The 14,225-nt window shown below is 40.9% G+C and overlaps 1 protein-coding gene across 1 annotated transcript in view; it reads right to left on the bottom strand.

Moving 5' to 3' along the window:
• Positions 1-14,225, bottom strand: part of CYTIP (cytohesin 1 interacting protein) — a 168,470-nt gene that overhangs the window by 31,132 nt on the left and 123,113 nt on the right. The window contains exon 3 of the mRNA XM_078681712.1: positions 3,036-3,090. Coding sequence (XP_078537838.1) covers positions 3,036-3,090 — 55 coding nt within the window. The remainder of the gene's footprint in view (positions 1-3,035; positions 3,091-14,225) is intronic.

Raw genomic sequence — 14,225 nt, 5'->3', positions numbered from 1 at the left:
GTTGAGGTATTGTCTGTTTGATGGAACAGACTAATAATAATTTGCGTGTCGTCTGCATGGGAGATTGAAGTAAAGCCATAGGATTTTATAATCTTCACCAGAGGGGTGACATACAGATTGAATAGGGTCCGGCTACTCCCTACTTGAAGGGAAAAATTTGGATTGCCTATCTACTTCATGTACTTGGAAGGCGCAATTATAAAGAAAATAGGCTAGCCATTTCAAGGCTGTGCCCCCAATGCCCTCTTCAACTAGTCTTTTAATGTGTTGGGTGTGATATCGTGTCAACCGCAACACGTAGATCAAGTAGGATCAAGACCGAAGCACCTCCTATGTCCAGAATTCCCTCAATTCCTTGATAGCGGCTAGGAGAGAGATTTCTGCACTTCTCCCTATTCTAAAGCAGTTTGGGAACTGTGGAGGATTCTGTTGGACTCGTGGGGCTTGATCATGATGTCATGTGGGACCGCCACTGACAGGTCTTTGGTGGCGGTCCCTACGACATCTATCATATCGGTCAGACTGCCACATTACGATGCAGCCGGTCAGACACAGCAGGCAAAAGGACCGACCAACGTCCCCTACAGGCTGAAAGAGCCCATTGAAGTGTCAGTTTTACCATTATCCCTTCAATGGGGGCGGTGCCTGTGGAGGCAACGCTGTAGAGATTACAATGGACCATGACAATTGCCTTTTCATGGTGTTCTGGCTGCCATGAAAAGGAAGCTAGAATGGGACTTTGGGGTCCCCTAGCAGGGCCCCCATCCCCATGAGCCTCTATTATGGGCCCAGGTGAGAAAATGTGGTGCCCCCGAAATATCCATGCATCGTGGATGTTTGCAAACTGCCCTTTTCGACCCCAGCTTGTGCTGTGGTCCTTTTCAATAACCGGGCAGATGGAACTTCACCAGTTTTTAATGACTGTTTGAACATATTAGCCAATATGGTAACAACTGGCAGCCCTCCTTTGGACATAACATCAGGAACACACAGAGGAATTGCTGGCTGACCAGGATCATGGGGCCATATAATAAACAAGGTTGTTTCAAAGCACAGTCGCAGAGCTATGTGGCTTTCAAAGTTCAAAAGTAAAGATATGCTGAATATTATTTTTTAGAAAGAAATTGGAATTTGACAATGTAAAATCCATACATTGTTTCCTTTAAGATTAGCCCCACAGGCACAAACAAGGAGCTGCAATTCCCGACTGGGATGCGATTCAGCCGCGGTTGGTAGGGGAGTACCTGCCGGGGCGGTGATGTGGGGAGGGGGAGGGGCAGGGTGGGGGGTAGTAATGTATGGATAATGGAGGTTTGCAGGTAAGTAAACATTTAAATAAATCAAACGAAATTCGTTACGTGCACTGCATCCCCAAATGCAATGCAGTGCGCGCAACGAAATTCATTTGATTTATTTAAATGTTTACTTACCTGCAAACCTCCATTATCCATACATTACTAACCCCCACCCTGCCCCTCCCTCTCCCCACATCACCGCACCAGCAGGTACTCCCCTACCGACCGCGGCTGATGCGATTTTACATATGGTTTTCCAAGTAATGGGTGTTCAGTGTAGTGCCTGGTAAACCTCCACCTTCCCAAGTTGTTGTTGGATTAACTAATGAGCATTCAATTGTCACCCCTTTTGCTTCAGGGTACAAAGGCCCTGATTCAAGGTTTGTAGGAGGAATAGGTGTTGTTTAGAGCACCTAATATTACCACGGGTACGTTATTTATCAGGTGTGATAAATACCATCTGTTCTGAGGATTTGGGGAATTCATGATAATTTTGGTGCTTAATGCACTAAAAACGCATGGCACAGTATACACCATACTCTTTTTCCATGTCAAATTCTGGTAGGTATGACCTGCCAATTTTTAATAAAGGGTGAGGTATTTACTGCATCCAATGGTTACCGGGTGCAGTAAATACCACCCAACTCAAAATTCCCACCACTGTAAAAACAGGGAATCATTTCCCTATACTTTACTTAGAAGAAATCTCCGCCCAGACTGTGGAGTCTCTCTATGGTCAAGTATACGAAAAAGTACAAAAGCCTATTGAATACAAATGTAAATTAAATGTATATATTTATTTTAAATTTAAAGCTAAAAATTAATTTAATTTAATGAATGTAAATATATTAAGTTACATTAACATTATTTTTCTCAAGCTTAAATTAAAAAAGAAATTCCCAACTAGAGTAAAAGCTGTTTTTTTATTATGTATTAATACATATTACGTGATTTTTCAATTAATTCCGTCATTTAATTATATTTAATCAAATGTATTGTCACATTAACTCTAAAATTGAAAAATATAATAAAATATTGTATACTTAAATAAAAATGATGTACTAATTTTATATATTTATTTACACATAAACATTTATAATTATTTATATTTTTGACTATTTTTTAATAAATAACTCCATTGATTTCTATGGGAAGGTATTGCAGTACCAGTGGTTGGCTGTGTGTGGCTGGTTTTACCTCATCTCCGAGCTAGATTAATTTATTACCGTTCATGGTCCTTTTTTGTCTGTAATAACCTAAGAAGTGAAATTTGAGAATAGCAATGACCTTACTCTTTCTGTGGGTCGTCATACATCTCTCCTTATAATCTCTTCCTAGCCTTCCCTTAATTCCTCCTTACCCCTCTCTATTCCCCTACCATTTAATAGTAATTATTTCCCATTTTCTAGCAACTTCCTTATCCCTGGCACATTTTCAATCCACTCCCCCGTGCCTCCCACATTAACCACTGAAACGTATACTTATATGTGTTTGTGAATAGCATTTTGTTGTACATTTTGTACTACAAAAATGTACTTTGTGGATAGGCCTCAAGGTGGTTATGTGGAATTTATGTTGACGGGCATGGTTAAGAGTCTACTAATGTATCATGCTTAATGATCTCAGGTTAAATCTGATAGAGTTTGTTCCCCCACTTCAAATTCAGAAGATATATTTGCCAAAAAGTTTTAATAATGGATCGAATGTGAAATATGCTTCTTTTCGGGTACTTTTTCTTACCTGAATTTCAAACCCAAATGCTTCATTATCTTGTTTGGCTAAAACCAGGATTCGCCTACGAAGAGAAATAAAAATTCCACTCATTAAAGCAGCAATGTCTATACTTAACGGAAAATGAGAGTGTTATGAGTGCACACATGAATACTAAGGCGTGTAATCATGTGTGGCACAAATATTGTCACAGGTGTAAACATTCCAGTTACCACATATATCTAAAAGACAAGTTGTGTGATAAGCATCAGTCCCTTGTATTTTTAGGAATTTTTTTCTCTCAGTAAACTTTGGCAGGTAAAACGTGTCCGCTAAATAACATGTTGGTGTGGTAAGCATCAAAATCCACATTATATTATGACAGTGTTTAGGCAATAATTGTGATTGGGTGCTATTTATCACGTCCAGTAAATTCTGATCCCTGCTGTGTTGAAGTATTGTGGGTGCTTTAAATATTTCAGTTTTCTGCCAGACGTAATCATTGCCTACATTTCTTAATATTATAGACATGCATACATGAGCATAGAAATGTAAAAGAGAGAAACAAATACGCTTTTTTCTGGTTTAATTCAAATTCAACAATATCCAACAAAACCTACTCTTTAGAAAGAAAAACAACTTGATTGTGCTTTAATGGTGTGAAGGGCCACTTGTGATGCAGATGCTCACTACAAGCGAAGCTAATTACAATAGACCAATAACCAGCTGAACCTGCCCTGCTCTCCTTTGGAACAAAACAACAGAAACACAATGTACTGAAAATATGAGGACGATATGTTTTATCGTGTGCTGTTGATCTACTTGAATTACCATAAATATTCTTCCTGTTTCCAGCACACCTCAGTGCAAGTGAACATTTACATTAGAGGTACCTGAAAGTGTTACTAAGACTCTGTATCTGTCAAGATATGATTTAAGTTAAAAAAAACTGAAGTAAAAAAGCCATCCTGAAAACATATTTAAACGCTACGAATCCCAATGTGAGCAGCCAAATTGTGTTTTGAGGCTTTTATTGTTAACCTTGTACATACAATACCAAAAACAACAACACATATCACATCGATAAGTGAACATTATGGATTTTGTCTCATAATCAATGTAAAGGGATCTGTTTATGCCTCCCAGTTAAACCAACGGAATGGGGCACTATCATGTTTCAAATAAACCATAAATCTGATGATAAACCATCTTGAATTTGGACGTAATCTGTTAATTATTTTCCAGATATGTATTCATTAATACGTTCTGCTCCGAAGTGCTCTTCTGGGTTGTCTACCAACATCTGGCACTGATCGCTCGTATTAATGGCTCACAATAGATGTTGGTTACAATTGCAGATTGTAATGCAAACCAGTACTATGTTTTATTTGAATTTGTTGCATGGTATATTGAATGTATTGCTTTTTTTAGGCATTATTGTTTGCATGACTTCTAAATGTGCCTCATGCATTGTATGCACCACTTGTTGTTCTCTTTTGAAAATAACAAAATATATAAATTTTAAATTTATATATGCCACCCAACTGAATCTTATGTTTAAAACATAAATGTCATGGCGAAAATAGAGAGGAAGATTCCAACCTGTTGCAGAAAAAAACATCATTAAACCACCACGAGCATAGCTAAAACCTAATCAAGCTTTGTAAGACTAGTTATTAGAATATATTATGAAGGAATCAACATGATAGAGGTTGCATGTTCTATACATGAAAGAAACAAAATCATCGAAATAGTAAGGAATTAACAGACAAAGGACAAATATAATACAGCCAGACAGGTCAAAAGTCGCAATACTCAAAGCCATATTCGAATAAAAGTAACTGTTGACAGAGCTGAAAATCTAGTGGCAGAGTTAATCCCCAAACATGCATGCAGGTTTTTTGACCAATTTGCAAAGCCTTTCTGATTCCCCCAAATAGGCATTGTTCAAAAAGATTTCTAAAGGGGCACATATCTGACTAGGTTTAGTCCTAAGAAAGATATATTTTTTTTAAATTGTGTACAATAAAACAAATAATATTCCACAATACCAATTGATTCATTGTCCAGGCCTCTCTCCAAGAAGAAGTAATGACCAGATGTTCATTAATGTTAAGCTGTGAAAGGTTTCCAGCCAAACTCTCTTTTTACCTGTACAGGCAACAACTACCAAATAGTATTCACTTCAACGTCAAGAGCAATGTGGTACCAGTAAGCCAAGAACTTACTTATTTGTATGCAGATATTCCCCAAACAGTACAATTTTATTTCCATTTCAGATGTTTTGGAGCCAATTCATCAAAACATGTCATAATCGGGCGCAAGTCCCCTTGCTAGAAAAATCGGGTTCCACAAACAGCTATCATCTATCGACTTATTACGGCAGGTATGGGGGATGATCTACCAAAACACTTTGAACGATGGCAATTGCAGGTACCGCCGGGCAAGGGGACTGTGAAGATTATTTGCATTATAGTCAAACGACTTGTATATCTGCTAACCTACAAATACAATGTTTTAAAACCTGGTGTAATCTATATGTTACCCCTGCTCAAACACACAGGCGGGGTGGTCTCCCCGGCATTTGCTGCCCACACTGTGGAGAGGTAGCTGCGGATAGCACGCATATGTTTGCGACATGTTCAAAACTTTCTTTATTATTATCCCAAATTGAAAGTAGGTTGAGGGCAATGTTGTGTTTTACGCTGAAACTTACCCCACTGTCTGTCATGTTGGGTGTCTCTGAGTAAGGGATGGATGAAAATAATAAGAAATTCATGTTTGTGGCTATGGCCGTGTATCTTATTTGTATAGCCACAGTATGGCTGGATATCCTTCCTCCGACAGAATATGGTTGGCTAAGTAAATTTATGTCTGTATATAATTGGGAGATGGCGGTGGTGAGGAGGAGAGGCAGGCGGGCTAGAGAGAAAGGACAGAAACTATGGCTGCCCATGACCAACTGGCTCAATCGTTAGATAAAGACATATATATTTATTTATATTTCTGTTTTCTTTCCTATGTGCCCCATTTATCGTTTTAGTGTATTATGGTATTATAGCTCCTTTCCGGTTTTTTTTCCTTTTGTGCTTTCCCTTGTTTTTTTTCGAACTGATTGTTAGGGGAAGGATGGATCCGCCGGGGGGACGGGGAGAAAAATTGTGAAAAAAACATTGGGGGAATTAACCACAGTGCCAAATTTCTTTTTCTTCTTTGTGAATGGTATTGTTCATGTTTGTTTTCTGTGTTTGGTACCCCAATAAAAAATTATTTTAAAAAAATGGAGCCAATTCACAAAGGCATATAACAGTGTGTAAAAGAGAACTACAGGAGTACTTCTTTGCATACTTCAAAATACGTTTGTGAATATGCCTCAAAATGGTTTAGTCACTCTTGTAGGTTGACTGCAACAGTTGTGGAGTTCCAGGACTACTTACATCCATATGCAGTGATTCATCTGTCAACATGACATCACCAATGTTATTTGTACATGCTTAGAACAAATCCATCAGCACTTCTGGGTACATAGAACACATTTCCCCATATAATTCCTTTCCTAGCACTTTGCCAATTTTTTTTGAAGTTCTTGCTTCTGAACTAAAACAAACTCTGACCATATCCATGGTGGGATGTGTTATACAAATGTGCTATATGAATCTACTTTTCAAGGCATCCACAACCTAGAATGCCAACTCTGTGCCCATGTGGTGAGATTTACTCACACATAAATTACACTGCGCTACTGTAATTGTATGTGAGTAAAAATCCATTTGCAAGCTTTGTGAATTCCAGCTGTGTAATTGCACCCATTCATCAAATTATTTGTGCCTCTGATTACAATTTGGATGCAGTAATGTCTCTATGAACAGTGTGTAAATACAATGATGCCCATCTGGAATGCTCAGGGAGACTATGTTGCATTAGCAGAAGGAAATAGCTTTGAGCTTCTAGTCAATATGCCATTTCAGGAGGGAGGGATGGAGTTGGTTCCCCTCTCTTCCCATTCAAGTTTATGTTTATCTCTGAATAAGTATCTGTCTTTTGATATTAGATAGCTGGGATATTTGTGAAGCGTTGTTAGGATTTAATTATTTTCTTGAGATCAAGGGCCCGATGTAGGTAAATCTTTTTTACCACTTCTTAAATACCGATTCATACCGAATCGGTATTTAAGAAGTGGTAAAAAAGATGAGGGCAGATGTAGGTAATTGTATTTTTACAATTACCGATTCGGAAGGAATCGGTATTTACCGATTCGGTAAATACCGAATCGGTAATGCCCATTGATTCCTATGGGCATTGAAGCCCATAGGAATCAATGGGCATTACCGAATCGGTATTTACCGAATCGGTAAATACCGAATTTTGCAAGGGTGCAGGGGGTGTCACTTTGACACCCTCTGGCACCCCAATTACAGGCATGTGTGCCATGTGGCACACATACATGCCCTAAGGGCATGTCTATGTGTCACATGGCACAGGTGTGCATGCACAGATGTGCATGCACACCTGGATTCGGTATTTCACCACCCAATTGGATTGGGTGGTAAAATACCAAATCTAAAAGGCCGGTAGCACTGGAAACATTGCTACCTACATCAGGAATTTTCCGAATCGGAAAAATTACCGATTCGGTATTTTACAGAATCGGTAAATTTACCGAATCGGTAAATTTACCGATTCTGTAAAATATAGCCCCCTACATCTCAATGACCCATTTACCGGTCGGTAACGGCCGAATTCGGCCGTTACCGACCGGTAATGGCCACCTACATCGGGCCCCTAGTGCTTAATTTGAGCTGTTGGTTGCCAGTAGGGAATCTGGCTCTCATTTTTGGGGACCGCCTCTTATTTTGCCGCATCAGAATTTTACCGAGAGAAAAGAGAGGGAAGAACACAGATAGCAAAAATCAGAGTGAGAGAAAGATGGAAACACGTCACATAGGTAGAAAGCAGGAGTCTGCAGGAATGAAATAAACAAGCAGGGAGTGTCTGGTGGTGAACAAGGGAGGCGTGAGAGGGATTTAAGACTATGCAGCCTTGGTATTAACACGCCAACATTTAAATGAACAGACCTTGGGCTTCCGAACAGAGGTTTAGGCACAGGCAAGCATTATTTCACAAATTAAGCTCTGCTTAGATGCCATAGCTGAAATGACAAATCAAGGCCAATTTCCATCTTGGATATTTCTTACTACCAGGTTCCTCTATTATCAGAAAATAACATTTAGCCTTCATGGTCCTAATCCTTTCACCTGCACAGAATTGTAAAAAGCACTAAGATTAACCTGAGTTATAAGGAAATCATGTTGGGTTATAAATCTGGATTGGCTCCCAGCTTGAGGGCACTAATCATGATTATAGTAGTTAGTGATCGTCTTTGTGTTGCCAGGGCATGGATCGATCCTTTACCTCCTAAGGTGTCCGAATTTTGGACAAGGCTCTGCCAAATCTATGAATGTGAAACATCAATTGCAAAATCTCCGGGTCCTCGATAAGGTAAAAAAGTGGGGTAAATATGGTCACATTGGCACTGGGCCTAGCTAAGTGCCTTATTTATTTTACTGTTTAATTTGCAGATTCATTTTTGGATATTTTAGGTAAATCTATAAATCAACCCCTCCCTCTTCTACATCTCATTCCCTTGTTTGGTTATATCGTGTATATGTAAATGATTGCACTGATTGTTCTTACTCTTGGAAAAATTAAAATAAAATAAAAATGTATTAAAAAAAACGAATTGTTCATAGCTCACAGCTCATAATTGTACATATCGAGCATACAATTAGACTCCGCGGGAAGGTCAGTTGAATGCACAACTTGCATACTTTTTTACAATGCAGGCAAAACATTTTACCCCAAGGACAAAGCTGCTCTTCATCTCCACATAATCTGGAGGTGATACCCGTTACCAGTTTCGAGGACCTACACAAAGCAGCAACCCGTGGGAAACCAGAACAAGGAGGTAGCATGTGCAAGTGGCACACAGTTATGGTTGTGTTTGTAATATTTTATTCGATAGCAAAGTATCATAAAAGTAAGTACATTTCATCATTATGTAAAGTAAAATTTTTGTTAAAAAACAGGATTCAAGATACAAAGAGCAAGGCACAAGTTAAAAATTAGGATTAAAAAACACAATCAGGTTAAAAAACAGATCCAATCAAATTTGCTCTAACATTTTTAAAAACTAGTTGCTGAGATGATAAAATTGTGCAGCTCAATTCCCTACCCCCACTCTCAGTTGTTCAAGCTTTGTGCGTATCTGCCATGCTTTCCCCAGATGTAGTGTCCGTTGTCAAGATGCGGAGGGCCACTGTGTGATGCCTTGTTCCCAAAGCTCTACAGACTGGTTTTAGCCATCTTCTCCTGGGTCCACTGTAGGCCTTACAGGCAAACAAGAAGTGGGCTAGAGACTCAGAGGGGTTTGCACACCCCGGACAGGTGGCATGATGGTACGAAGAATCTCTCCAGCGTCTGGTAAAAACATTCAGGGGAAGAGTCCCATACCTTAATTTTAAGAACAAAGTTCTGTCTCTCGGTGATTTAATAAAATCTAGAAAGGGTTCTAACTTCCTCTCTGGCTTATGGTCCAGAAACTGATCAGTTAAAGCACCCATTTTGAACTTTGAAGGTCCCTAGCTTGGATCCACTCCCAATAAATTTTCTTAATAGTTTCTCTTGGGGGGGGGGGGGTGACTGTGACAACCATTCTTCACTAAACCCCAAGCTACTCATCAGTACCCTTAGCTTATTCAACCAGACAATCTTCCCTGAACTGTTCAGGGTAATGATTTCATCTAGGACTGCAGCATAGTGTGCCTTCTGAGGCGCACCCAGTAGAGTAATGGACGCAGACCAACTATATCTTTAAATGAGCGGCGACCCATATCGTGGAGTAATGGTTTTAAGGGGGTAGAGACCGGGAGACCCACTAGCTCTCTCAGTAACTTGTTCTCAGTTTTGACTAGCTCGGGGACACTATCAAAACCCCACAGTTCTGACCCATAGGTTGCAGCAGCCAATGCCTTTCCATCATAGACGGCTAGAGCAGGGGCAATGGGTCTACTGGAGGTAGCACGATGGTCTCTTGAGATTGCTCCCGACACGCGTTTAAAATTCAAGAGCATTTTGGCTACATGTGAGTCCCATTTCATCTTGTGGTTTACCCTTACTCCCAGGTAGTCAAATGCATTCACTTCCTCTAGGGGTGAACCATTTAGGGTAACGTTGATCTTCCTAAGTTTCTTGCTTCGGGATAATACCATCAGTTTGGTTTTAGTGGTGTTGATTGTGAGCCCACGCTCCTCGCAGAAGACACCAAACCTATCCAGCAGTTTCTGGAGGCCAGAGGGGGTCTTAGACATCAGGAGGGTGTCATATGTGAAGAGGAGTGTCGGTGTTTTTTCACCCACCAGGTTGGGGGCATCCGCTGGTTCCTCCCTTAAATGGTCTGCCACCCCATTTATAAAGAGGTAGAACAGAGTGGGGGCCATCACACAGCCCTGGCGGACCCCCCTCTGCACTGGCATTTTCTCAGTTAATTGTCCCTCACTCCCCCATCTAATTCTAGCAAAAGTGCCATCATGTAGTCTTTTTATTTACTCTAGGAGGTATCGCGGTAAGCCAATGTCGTGTAGCAACTGCCACAATTTAACGTGGGGTACAAGATCGAAGGAAGTTTTAAGGTCTATAAAAGCCAGGTATATTGAACCTTTGCCGATGGAGACAGTCTTCCAATATGTAGCTGTAAATCTAAATACTTGGTCCATTGTGCCTATCTTCTGCCTGAACCCCGCTTGTAGGTGCGTTAGTATTTTTCCCTCCCCCAGCCAAACCAGCATTCTAGAAATGAGGACCCTGCCAACCACCTTCTGATAACATCAATTAAACGTATTGGTCAGTAATTGGCAGGATCCTCTCTCGCCCCCTTTTTGTGGATTGTGACCACCTCTGCTCCTTTCCAGGAATCTGGGACTAAATGGCCCTGTAGCAAGAGGTTAATCAGGTGGAGGATAAGATTGGCCCAAGGGATGGGATCATAGAGAATTAGATTGCCCGGTACGTCATCCGGCCCGGCAGCCTTTCCAGAGGTTATGTTTTTGATGGCATCTTGAACCTCATACATTGTAACGGGGTCGGGTGGTTCAAGGTTCATAATTGCTGGTTCTAGTTCTAGTTGGACCACCATTATTTGCTCAGTGTCAGTCTCACAGCAGTAAAGGTTTAAGAAGTGAGAGTACCATTGTTGTTCAGTAATATGGCTTGGAACAGAGTCTACACCCCTTCTTGTCAGTTTGTTTATTAAGTTCCAGAAGAGGGTTGAATCTTTTAGAGAGGCCACCCTCCTAAGTTCCTGCCAATGATCCTCCTCCCATGCCTGTTTTGCTTATTCTGTGGTGTTTTTATAATCCCTTCTCGCTAACCTTACGGCTATAGGATCTTTTTTACGGAGGGCTACAGAAATGGCTTTTCTTTTTTCCCTACAAACTGCTGTGAACCAGGGATTGCCACATTTATGTGATTGGTTTTCCACCCTCTGGTCCCCTCTGGTCCCCTCAATCTTGAAATGGGAGCCTATATTATCTATCAAATCCCTATAAGATCTTGTCTATTCATATCGTCCAGTGTGGAGTTAAACACTAAAAATTCCACGCTCTTGGACGCCACCTGGAGACCTATACTGATCAGGATTTTCTCCTTTTATGCCACCTTGGGCCATTTTAACCTACGGTTGCAGTTAGATGGCACAACTTCTTTTGAGGACAGGTGGCCATTTGGGCTCTTCCTCTTTTGTACCCATCTAATGACAGCACAAAGTGGATTATGGTCACTATCAGGCATCTGTTTTATCTCCATATCTATCGCATTCCCCCATAATCTTGTGTCTAGCATGATGTAATCAATGCGTGAGGGACCATTCAACCTATTAAAGGTCATGGCCCCATTGGTGTCAGAGGTTGTTCTCCCATTTAGTGCACGTAGATTGTATACCAGTGTCAGGGCATTAATCTATAATGCCCTAACTGTCCATTTCTTAATGGGACTCAAATTTAATAGGGGGTGGATTGTTTCATGTCTTCCTCACTAGTCCCTAATATGTCTTCCTCACTTAAGGGTTCATACGTGCAATTCAGGTCTCCTCCCAGAATAATATTCGATCCTGGTGGGATGCCTGCTAGGGCTGAATCCAAGGTTGATATTTTGGCTGAATTTTGATTAGTTGGACCTCCTCTAGCATATACATTAAACAGGTCAACTCTATTGCCATTCAGGGGTACTTTAAAGGATAGATGGAGGATATCTTCTGAATTTACATTATGAACGGTGATGGACAAAAAAAGCGTTACCTTAACCCATATATGAAGCCCCCCCGATAGACGGCCTATGCCTTGGCTTACAGCAGGGACAAAAAAAGTGGAGTAACCAGTCTTATTCAGTGGTATCGAGCTCCACGTCTCCTGGAACATGCAAACCTCATAATTTTCGATGAATTCATTCCAATCTGGGATATCCAGTTTTTTTTGAAGGCCTGCAATGTTCCAGGAGAGTATTCGAATTGTTCCTGGGTTGCCCGCCCTTTCACTTTTTACATAACTTCTGCTCTGGTTCGGGGGATCCAAACTGGGGGAAGTGAGGGAATCATTAGATGAATTAAGGGTATTTACTACGGGATACAACCCAGGCCCGGCTTCCTGTTGAGTGCTACCTTCATCACTGGATAGTCAGTCTATTCTATTTAGATCCGAGTCGTCATTAGCTGGACCTGTTGACCAAATAGGGAGACGTCTGATCTGAATGTTAGATTGTTTAGGGGGAGGTCCGGAACTCTAAGTTCACTAAGTTATCTGCCATTGTTATGTTGCTTAATTGAATTTCAATGCAGTCAGTGTTAGAGCTAAACAGAGTTAGTCTCTTGACGCTGATCAAGTCCTCCCTAATGATAGATCTGCAGCCACTAACATGTCTAAGCCAGTGAATAGCTTTATTGTGGACAGATTCCCTAGATCTATAACCCAAGTTCAGATTTATTTTGGGGACACCAGTCATATAGACTGTAGTATTATGGTCTCTTGTGGCATTTGGTTGGGATGTGTGGTTTGTCCCATCTTAAACTCTCCCTTTCCTCCAAGCCTAATGCCTTTAGGAAGTGGAGCATTTGGAGGAGCACCCTTGTTACCCGTATTTGTGCCCCTCGGTTTTGTAATTTCTGCATATGAGGCTGAGCCAATATTTCGAGCCGTGGGCAGATTCCTTGGTAGCCCATCATCGTGCAATGTCCTCGGGACTGGGGGTCCTGTTAGATGGTGGATTGTAGTTGCCGATGCGCTTGGTTATAAGATTTTATCTTCCAAGATGCTCCTTCCTTTCTGAGGTAAAACCTCCAACAGTTTTTTGATGGCAATCATGTCCTTTTCTAGTTTCTCTAATTTATTAAGAATGGCCCTGTTGGAAGTAACACATTTTGGACACTCTGTATGTGTTTCTGCGCATGCACACTTTGCACTAGAGCCCCTCTTAACGGCCTGCGCAATCATATTAGCAACATCCCCTGATTCCTCTTCTAAGACCGCAAATTTGTTAACACAAGGAATATCTACCTCCCCTAGACTCATCTGTGTGAGCCCATGGCTGGTTGTTTTCATTTACAAAACTGCCTTAAACTTAACTCTGATAAGACGGAGGTGCTCATTTTTGGACACCTCCGCCCAGAGTGGTCAACAATTTGGTGGCCACCAGCAATGGGGGATCCCCCGGGTCCAGTTACCAAGGCAAGGAATCTGGGAGTAATTTTTGATGTAGAATTAAATTTTGTGGCTCATGCTAATAAGGTAGCGGCAACAGCTCACTACAAACTGAGGATGATTAGAAAAATCATTCCTTATTTGCCGGAGACTGCCGCGAAAACATTAATAAGTTCTTTGGTGTTGTCATCACTCGACTATTGGAATGGCCTGTTCTTAAATGCCCAAGCTAGGACTCTGAATAAACTGCAATCAGTGCAGAATGCAGCGGCGCGTCTGCTCTGTAAAATACCCAAGTTTTGCCCTATATCAGGCTCGATTAAGGGACTTCATTGGCTTACAATCCGAAATCGGATTAAATTTAAATCACTCTGCATCATCTATAAAACACTTCATGATCAAGGACCAATTTTTTTCAAAAGTATGCTGATACCTTATAAACCAGGTAGACAGCTTCGATCGGCCAATTTGAACC

Source organism: Lissotriton helveticus, chromosome 3_1, assembly GCF_964261635.1.
Source record: "Lissotriton helveticus chromosome 3_1, aLisHel1.1, whole genome shotgun sequence".
In the NCBI taxonomy this organism is placed as follows: Eukaryota; Metazoa; Chordata; class Amphibia; order Caudata; family Salamandridae; genus Lissotriton; species Lissotriton helveticus.
Note: the sequence above shows the minus strand (reverse complement) of the source record. Positions and strands in the feature narration are given on the sequence as shown.